This window comes from Trachymyrmex septentrionalis, unplaced genomic scaffold (assembly GCF_001594115.1).
Source record: "Trachymyrmex septentrionalis isolate Tsep2-gDNA-1 unplaced genomic scaffold, Tsep1.0 scaffold14, whole genome shotgun sequence".
NCBI lineage: Eukaryota > Metazoa > Arthropoda > Insecta > Hymenoptera > Formicidae > Trachymyrmex > Trachymyrmex septentrionalis.
The window spans coordinates 2,596,297-2,606,016 of NW_017304543.1; the positions used below are offsets into that span (position 1 = coordinate 2,596,297).

Sequence of the window (9,720 nt, forward strand, 5' to 3'; positions counted from 1 at the left end):
TACATATATATATGTATATATATTTAAATTTAAATTTTTTAAACAATTTTATACTTGATTTGTGATGTATAATTTTATATTTTTTACATTGTAGGTAACAGAAAACATCAATTTGGAAGATATTTCAAAACCAATTCAGAAAATAGTAAGAATTAGTAAATATTTTGTATATTATATATATGTGAATTATAATTAAAGTTATCGTTTTTCTTTATTTTAATAATTTATATATTATAAAAGTTGTCCCTTCAACTGCGCATTTCCTATACTTTTTATTGGTTATTGGCTGTATTGGCTAACTTCGGAGCTCGACAACGATCGCGAACGTTCATCGACATGATCGCGAGAAAATTCAACTGCTACACGCATTATTTTACATCCGATAAATTCCGCATCGTTGTTCCGAACAAGCATCACAGACACTTGTCGCACTCGCGCGTTTGAATTAACGAAATTGACGACGAAAGACACGCTATGCGTCTGCGCGAGCAGCCGTGCTGCGAATCGCGTGAACTCTGTCAGAACAGCGTCACAACGCGCGGAATTTTCGATGGATTGTATGACCTCCGCGTGTACCTACTATCTCAAATCGTCAAAATACGATCTCGAATGCCAAAACGACACATAATGAGTCAAAAATGAAATGCGTACCTGACAAATCCGATCCAATTACTCAGTCTTGCCTTTGTGTCCGAACAGTGAAAAACGGAAAGTTCATTCGCGGCCGTTGCTAGACATTTTGAAGATCCATTGACTTCCTTTATTCATTTCTCCCTTTACTGCACCTGAGAAGCATTACACATACACATGAGATTCAATATACGCACGAAAATATACGTTCATATAATTTCGACGAGCCATGTCGAAAAAAAAACGCGAGATTCACATCATTTACTCTCCGGTATTCCGCGAATGCGGCTAACTTCACGACTCTACTGTGCATGATCGTAACGAAAAATACAAAAGAAGTGATCGAGAACATTATCCACCGACAAGATCGCAAATAAATCTAGCTTCCACACGCATTATTTCACGCATAAATGATCCCTCGTCGCTGTCGGAAACGAATATTGTACATACTTGTCGCGAACACGTATTTGAATCGGCGATAACTCAACGACGAAGGTGAAAAGACGTTAAGTCGCGTCGCGGCGCGGCGATCGTCTACTGCGCAAGCAGCCGTGCTCCGAGCCGTGTGGACCCCGTACGATACGTCACATGACGTCACAGCGCGTGGCGCGTTCAAAAGACAGTACAGTATCAGCTAGTGTCGGCGTACGTTGCGTAACGTTCAATTTCGTTCAATGCAATATTTAAATCTTAATACACACGCCTGGATTATTTGTGTCCTTCCCATTTCTTTTTTTTTTAAATACTAAGAGCACTTGATCAAATACCGGTCTCTTTTCGATTCTTAAAGAAAAGTTGTCATCTAGAGGACAAATTTTGTGCGTTATCGACTTCATTTCGTGTGTATCCTTTAATTGGCATAACTTCGAAGTTTATCTCCAGTCACAAATGACCCAAGGTGTGTACAGAGTGTACATTTTCTGTAACTAAAAAATTTTTGTTTCTTTATTTTCAACTAATTCTCGGTTGCATTGCGAGAATATTTCGCGAATTATTAAAAAAAGAATTTAACCAACATATTAACCTTTAATAAACGCGATTTTTGGTACCTTTGTTTTAAATGTTGTCAGTGATATTATATATTTTTTTTACCCACTAAGTGCATCCAAAAGCATGACTGCTCAATGAGCTCTTGTATTTGTATTATCTATATTTTTAGATTTAATGGAATATACCAATCAGATACAAGAGTTCACTGGCGCTCAGTGAGTAAAAAAGGGATTAATCTATTATTAATATGTTTATTATAATTCGTGACGTAGAATAATTTTGTCTATTATAGATAATGTTTAATATCATCTTTCTTATTTATTACCGTTTATTATTTCTCTAATCGTCGTGTTTAAGTCATAAGGTTAGCGCTCAGTGAGCAATGGAGCGACTTAAAATTACGCTCCACCATTCACTGAGCGCTATATACCCTTTACGGCCTAAACATGGCATTAGAGAAATAATAAAGAGTAATAAATAAGTAAGAAAAATGATATTAAGGATTATCTATAGTAGATAAAGTTATTCTACTTTACGAATTATAATAAATAAACATATTAATAATAGATTAATCCCTTTTTTTGCTCAGTGAGCGGTCGTCGCTTCTGGATGCACCCATTGTAGACACAAAAGGCTGCTTTTAGTAGAGAAAGCAGCTTCGCAACTGTTGTAAAATTCTGATGGTAAAATATGATTGGTTTATACATTTAAATTCATAATCAAAAGCAAAAACCAATCGTATTTAAGAATTTTACAACATTTGCAAAGCTGTTTTTTCTGCTGAAAACGCAGTCAAAACTTTACGATACATTTTCACAAATCGCTCAAACCGACTGTGTCAATGACAAAAAAGGCTCACGTGATCAAAATTGACGTTTAATATTCGTCAAATTTGGTCATATAGTTCTTTTTTGTCGCCGGTTTGAGATTCGTGAAAATGCACCTTTAGAATAGAAAACGCGCGCAAATCTATACGTTCTACGTCTATGGAAACGATGCTCGCTGCCATTCTGGCATTACGTCAATGGTGGAGGTCTCATTGGGAGGAGTTGCTGTGACCGCCATTGTTACAACTCTTCGTCATATTACGGAGAAACGTAGTGAGAATCCAATTTATCCGCATTTCCCGTAGTGCGTGTCGAGGCCGAGGCGCCGTTTTCTAGGTGTTAACTTTCCAGTGAAGATCATAGACGGATCCATCAGCCGACGCATTCTCAGCGTAGCATGTCCACAATGAATCCCGAGTAGTGAGTAAACTTCCTTTTGCGCAGACATAAGTGTAACAAATTTATCACTTTGTATAAATTATCAAGCGATAATATGGACGTTTCCGTGATGAGAAAGCATCCACATTATCGCTTCTGCGGGATCTCGCTATGTTAGGGAATAAAAAATACGGTGTGTCCTTTGATTTTCATCGTCTTGACAGATTTACCCTTCCCTTTCGTCACTTTCCCCTACTACTCGAAACATGGCACTCTTGTATCATAGTCCATATTTTAATATTTTTTACTGTTAGATTTTCACTTTGCATTAGCCGACCTTGGCTCTTTTCTCGTAATAGCCCTAAGAACAGATATGTATAAATTATTAACAAATTGACATCCTTTTTTTGAATTTTATTAGGAATTATACTTTACAAAATAGTTTTTTTAATTTAAAAGAATTTACCTTTAAAACAATTTTTTTAAAGGTTTTTATTTTACAGAATGACTTTTCTAGTTTAAATGTCCTGTGTTTGTATTAGTTGTAATTTTAAATTCTTTCTAAAGTTTAGAGACATCAAATCATTTCTTTGTTTGTAAGAATGTTTACAAATTGTAATTGTAATTTATGTTAAAATATTTTCTTGTTTCAGCGATTACCTATTTAAATTGCTTCTAATCGGCGATTCTGGTGTTGGAAAATCATGTCTCTTGTTGCGTTTTGCCGACGACACATATACGGAAAGTTATATCAGTACCATCGGCGTGGATTTTAAGATTCGAACCATTGATTTAGATGGAAAAACAATAAAATTACAAATCTGGGATACGGCGGGTCAAGAACGGTTTAGAACAATTACAAGTTCTTATTATCGAGGTGCACATGGTATTATTGTTGTTTATGACTGCACAGATCAGGAGACTTTTAATAATGTAAAACAATGGTTGGAAGAAATCGATCGTTATGCCTGTGATAACGTCAATAAGCTCTTAGTCGGCAATAAATGTGATTTACATACGAAGAAAGTTGTTGATTATACAACGGCCAAGGTAAACAGCACATATACTCTTTTTTTTTATATTGCATAATTTATTTAAATATGTATAGTCCTCATTGCATAGCTGTACTTTGTTATAAACAGGAATATGCCGATCAACTCGGAATACCATTTTTGGAAACATCGGCAAAGAATGCAATGAATGTAGAGCAAGCTTTTATGACGATGGCTGCTGAAATAAAACTTAGAGTGGGCCCACCCTCAAGCGGAGCGAGTGATCCAGCCAACAAGGTGAAAATAGAACATGGACGTCCAATCGAATCTTCTAAATCTGGATGCTGCTGAGAACTATAATCTTGTGTCTCGTTTAACCAAAGTAAGCGAAATGAAATGTGTGTATATGTAAGAATTTCATAGATTTAAACTCAAATGTGAATTATTAATTTATAGGGAACACATTTTTTTTTTTGCAGAACATCTAATGTGGTTGCGGTCCGAGTACTGCAAAATTAAACTTATTACTGCAAATATAAGAACATGGAAGTTTTAGTTTACTCCAACAACAAAAAAGAAGGAAAAAAGAATCTAACACTCATGGACCACCAACTCTTCCTTCAGAGTTGTATGAAACTCTCGTCCACCTGCCCTAAAATTTTGTTTTGTAGTTATCTTTCCAAAGAAGAAAAGACGTGGTTAATTAACGCCATTTTCTAGTATAAAGTTCGACTTTAGATAAATTCGTCGAATTAGTATTGATAATATCGAGCGAGTGTAGATGTGCGTGTAATGGGAGAGACAACTCGGGTCTTGAGAAGTAAATTGAATATTACTGTGTATGGTGGTTATTACGATAAGCACTTTAATTTTCTTTTTTAGCCTAATTGTAATATGTACAATAGAGTATGTGTTTGGCTCTATAGCCATTTCTATTCCTCTATACAATAATCCAGAAAAATTTCTCATGTTTTTTCTTATGTTTCATTCTTTATTTTCTTTTAGATGCGTAAAGGATTAGGTCATTTTTTCCTAGTGAAATTCCACATGCGATATCCTTCCTTTCTTTCTCAGTAAAATATATACATATATGTATAATATATATATATATATACACACACACACACATATATATATATATATACACATATGTATATATGAACACACATGATATAATGTAATTTATAATAAAAGAAATATTTCAATGCTAACTTGGAGCGCATACGTTACGTGTGTATACGTATATGTATATATATGTATGTACATACATGTATGTATTTATATATATAGGTATATATATATATTTATACATATATATATATGTATATGTATAAAATATATTTAAGAAATGTGCCGCTCACGCGCAGCCAAACGATGGAGTGGCAAAATCTTCGTTTGTGTTTTCTTAAATTTTATCATTGATCCTCGTCATGCTTTTTTTTACATAGTCCAAATGCGATCCAAGAATCTACAAAAGTAATCTGCGAACTAGCTCCGATCGAGCAGAAAAGCGAGGATATTTTATACGAGTTAAGAAATATTACAGTTACATATAATCCAAATCGTAGCTTTGTATCGTGTGAGAGGGCTATTTGTGACGGGTATACGATATAATGGCATTCGAAAAGTTACAGGTATAGTAACTGTAATTATAATAAAATATACGGATGAATAAACAGCTATATCTAAACAAATAATTGTATTCTTCAAATTCCACGGACATTCAGGGTCATTTTGTAATTGTCACTTGGACACGTCACGCACACACGATATATGCATATGATATGCACGTGGGCGTGTAAAAACGTGTAAAGCCTGGCATTTCACGTGTTCGTTATCTGTCAGCATACCTTGGCATACCTAACAAATCAATTGTTGGTGATGTTTATATTTTAAAATCGTAAATTTGGTCTGTCTGATGGTTTGAAATTCCATCCCGACAATGAAATGTGACCATTTCTGAAATCATTTTTTAATTTTATTTAAAAATTTTTTAAATAATTAAATTAGAATTAAAATAGGCTGTTTTCCTTTCAGAAGGTACAGTACGATGTAAAGTATCGTTCTATCTTTATTATTCATTGAAAGCCAAGAAGGATAGAACGATATTTGTGTCTCCCAAGGGACACAATCAAAGGAATGAGAACAGAAAATAAGAATTTCAATCAGAAACTGTATTCCACAAAATATGATTTCTGGTAGATTGAGACTTTTGTTCTCTGTTCACTATTCCTTTGATTGTGCGGAACCCTTAAAAGGAAAGCAGCTCTAATTATAAATGTGTAAGATCGAACTATGAATGACTATATAATGCTTTACACGCCAGATATTGCGCGATTTGAGACGGTTTGGAGTTCGCAATTAGGTATTTGTTTGAGCTATAGTTGCAAATAACGCAACAGGATAAGTTTGCATTCATTGTGATTCATTGTTTACTCGTGCCAATTCGTCAGCGGAGCGAGTTTTTTTTTACAAATTTAAAGGGCGCGAATCATCACGAATCGCGCCACGTTGACATCTGGCGGTCGAGCTTGTTTACTAAGAATGACATTCTTGTGCGTATTGTTGAACGCGGTGATGTCAATCGTACATAGATCACATTTCGCAATCTGAGAAATGCGAGATCGAATCGAAAACAAATTAAAAATGTACACATAAACTCATAACGAACAAACAGCGATGGTCGTTCTATAATCGCAGCTCCTACGAGCTTTTCTGGACTGCTCAAGTGTTACAATCTAACCTAATTTTTTCTTTCATGCTGCTCTGCAAGCATAAATTGTTTCAAAATGATGCAACAATATATGAAGGAATTGGAGCAGGTTTCGATTAATCTCTTTTTTATTCATTGGAAGATTTATTTCGATATTACATGATTTTATGTATTAGTCATTAAGTTTAATATATGAGATCAGCTTATACACAAGAACTACCTAGTCATTTCAATAAATTTAATTTTTTAAATAAATGCAATAAATTTAATACAGTATAATTTATAAATTTCTATGCAATATCATGTTAAGCTATCATGAACAGATTGCAATACTGTTTCACAGGATCCATTTGACCCTGAAGAATTTGTCGAAAGATTAGCTTGGAGAACTGTCAATGATAACACGAAAGATGGAGGAAAGACATTTTTTGATCCAGTTATCGTTCACGAGACTTTTTTGCAAGCAATTAAAGACTTACAGATCCTACAAGAACGTCAGCAAAAGAAATGCGATAAATTAGAAGCTGCGCTGAAAGAAGAAGAAGCTCGACATACGTTTGAGATATTAGAATTACAGGAGAGAAATCGACATTCTATTGAGTTATTTCATCAGTTAGATGAGAGAATAAACCTTGTGGCTACTAAAGTCTTACATCTGGGAGATCAGTTGGAAAGTGTCAATACACCAAGGGCAAGAGCAGTTGAGGCTCAAAAATTAATGAGGCACTTCTCGGAATTTTTGAGTCCTGGTCCATTGACAGATCCAATTTTCACAGATAAGTCCTCGGTAAAGATAGAAAATAATTAAATTATTTTTTTACACCTAAAAAATTTACCTGCAGAAGAAGAAACTAAAACATAAAGGGAAAAAGAAAAAATATACTTTAAAAAAACACATACTTTTATTCCTTTATAATTTATTATATATTCCAAAATTACACACATTTCAAAATTTTAATAATTCAGAATATTGAAATCCATATTCTCTAGAAAACTTTGTTTTTTTTTATGTCATTGTAGTAAATGAATACGATATTAACGATATATGGAAATAAAGTTTGATAAAGTTTATTTAAATTGATTAATAAAAAGTTTATTCAATGTTATTTGTTACAGTTGAACGATGCTGCAGATGTGATACAAAAACTCCATCTCATAGCCCAGGAACTTCCCTCTGAAAAATTTGAACACGCCAAGAAGAAAATTGGTGTCAAGTATGACGAAATAGAACGGAATCTAATCGAGGAATTTGTAAGAGCGCACAACAGGGAAGATGCGCCGCGTATGAAAGAATTGGCGAGCACTCTGGCAAATTTCAAGGGTTACTCTCAGTGCATCGATGCATTTATAGAACAAAGTCAAATGGGTTCCTTCGGTGGAAAGGATGTCTTTCAAGATGTCATACCTATGTGTACAAAGTATCACAAGCTTATGCAACAGGTGTTCTCTAATCCTGAGCAAGTAATGGCCAAGTTTGTTTTAAACATATACCATCTGCGCCTTCAAAAATATGCGGTGGCTAAATTAGCTGACAAAAATGATTCCGAAAAGTATCTTAAAAATCTATACGATCTGTATACAAGGACTGTTAAGTTGTCCAATGATCTAAAGGTCTTCAATATGGGCGCTGATGAAACTTATCTTGCCAAACTTACTAGAAACATCTTTCAGAAATATTTAGATACTTATATTAGGTAAGTTCATAATTTAGAATTATACTGCTGGAAATAATAGAGCTGACAAATTTATTATTGATTATTTTAGTATCGAAACGAAGGCATTTCGAGAAAAGTCAGCAACTTTGCTTATAGAGTATTACGAATCCAAAAATCATCAAAAAAAGCAATTGCAAATGGGTGGTTTTCAAGAATTACGTAGAGACTTGCAGGCTGTATTAGGTGCAAGAACGAATATAAACATTGCTCAAATAGAAGATTATGGAGGCGAGACATTTTTATCGGAAGAACTAGCAATCGCAATACTACAGAGAAGCAAACTCGCGTTTCAAAGATGTCAATTACTTTCACAGTCTGTTGATATATCTACAAATGCACTGCAGATCTTGGAAATATTATTACAATATTTAATAAGTGAACATGTAGACTATGCATTGGAATTGGGCTTACAAAGTGTACCGATACCAGAGAGTAGGACTCAACCAGAAATTCATTTCTTCAATGTAGTGCATCAGTGTAATGCCATTGTCCGACTTTTGGAGGAACAATTCAACGACAGTGTACTGCCTCTTGTTATGTATGCAAGTTTTTTATTTATCTGATATGCTTTTTTTACAATAGCAATACAAGTTCTAATACTATGTTTTTTTTTTAGTTCGACACCCAAACACGCCGATTGTTTGTTGAAGAAAAAAGCGGTATTAGAGCAAATAGATGTCAAGTTAGACATCGGCTTAGACAGAAGTATAAACGCTATTGTAGGTTGGGTAAAAGTATATTTACAAAGCGAACAAAAAAAGACTGATTTTAAGCCGGAAACCGATGTGGATACTGTAAATACTCCAGCCTGTTTAGTAGTGGTACAGTACGTGAGCGGTATGATACGGCTGATACGAAACACCTTGGACGGCAGGCATTTAGATACCGCTCTCAAGGAATTAGGAATTAGATTCCACAAAATCATTTACGATCATTTACAACAATTTCAATTTAATTCCGCTGGTGCTATGTGCGCGATATGCGACATGAATGAATATCGCAAGTGCATTAAAGAGCTCGAGGTTGAATTTGTTACAAATCTCTTTGATACTTTGCATGCTTTGTGCAACTTACTGTTGGTTAAACCGGAAAATCTGAAACAAGTTTGCACAGGAGAGCAGTTGGTATGTTGTATAATGTTGTATTCAAGAAATATACTTTTAGAAATATATATTATATATATATATATATTTTTTTTTATGATTACAGATGACACTCGATCGTACCGTTCTACTTAATTTTATTCAATTAAGAACTGATTACAAGACACAGAAGTTAGCCAATTGTTTAAAAGGTATAACAACTTAATGACATACTCTGCTTAAATAAAAATCGAAAAATACTTCATGCTCAGCCTACTTCTCCATAATCATTGATTAAATTAGCTACCAAATATATATGAAAACAAGTCATTATGGTTAAATAATTGTTTAATCATTTTTTTAAATATGATTTTCGCCTTTAGGTTCATTCAT

The 9,720-nt window shown here is 34.1% G+C and overlaps 2 protein-coding genes across 3 annotated transcripts; both read left to right on the forward strand.

Moving 5' to 3' along the window:
- The first annotated feature begins 2,597 nt into the window (after nucleotides 1-2,597).
- Nucleotides 2,598-4,772, forward strand: LOC108745416 (ras-related protein Rab-1A). Of its 2 annotated transcripts, none has more exons than XM_018481557.1 (4): nucleotides 2,598-2,867; nucleotides 3,479-3,875; nucleotides 3,968-4,199; nucleotides 4,274-4,772. In XM_018481557.1, exons 1-3 carry the CDS (start codon nucleotides 2,845-2,847, stop codon nucleotides 4,166-4,168), a joined length of 621 nt encoding a protein of 206 aa, XP_018337059.1. In that variant the 5' UTR covers nucleotides 2,598-2,844; the 3' UTR covers nucleotides 4,169-4,199; nucleotides 4,274-4,772. The 2 variants fall into 2 exon arrangements, with proteins under 2 accessions (XP_018337059.1, XP_018337058.1); XM_018481556.1 differs by having other exon boundaries at nucleotides 2,599-2,867; nucleotides 4,297-4,772.
- A 1,537-nt stretch (nucleotides 4,773-6,309) lies between these two features.
- Nucleotides 6,310-9,680, forward strand: LOC108745421 (exocyst complex component 5). Its single transcript, XM_018481564.1, has 6 exons — nucleotides 6,310-6,639; nucleotides 6,874-7,317; nucleotides 7,647-8,224; nucleotides 8,295-8,783; nucleotides 8,862-9,369; nucleotides 9,455-9,680. Exons 1-6 carry the CDS (start codon nucleotides 6,607-6,609, stop codon nucleotides 9,551-9,553), a joined length of 2,151 nt encoding a protein of 716 aa, XP_018337066.1. The 5' UTR covers nucleotides 6,310-6,606; the 3' UTR covers nucleotides 9,554-9,680.
- Nucleotides 9,681-9,720: the final 40 nt, after the last annotated feature.

Excerpts from the sequence above, each read along its gene's own strand:
- LOC108745416 (XM_018481557.1), top strand. The coding sequence starts at position 2,845 with ATGTCCACAATGAATCCCGAGTA. Across the intron at positions 2,868-3,478 it reads TCCACAATGAATCCCGAGTA|CGATTACCTATTTAAATTGC; the intron begins GTGAGTAAACTT and ends TTCTTGTTTCAG. Across the intron at positions 3,876-3,967 it reads TTGATTATACAACGGCCAAG|GAATATGCCGATCAACTCGG; the intron begins GTAAACAGCACA and ends TGTTATAAACAG.
- LOC108745421 (XM_018481564.1), top strand. The coding sequence starts at position 6,607 with ATGATGCAACAATATATGAAGGAATTGGAGCAG. Across the intron at positions 7,318-7,646 it reads TTTTCACAGATAAGTCCTCG|TTGAACGATGCTGCAGATGT; the intron begins GTAAAGATAGAA and ends TATTTGTTACAG. Across the intron at positions 8,784-8,861 it reads AGTGTACTGCCTCTTGTTAT|TTCGACACCCAAACACGCCG; the intron begins GTATGCAAGTTT and ends TTTTTTTTTTAG.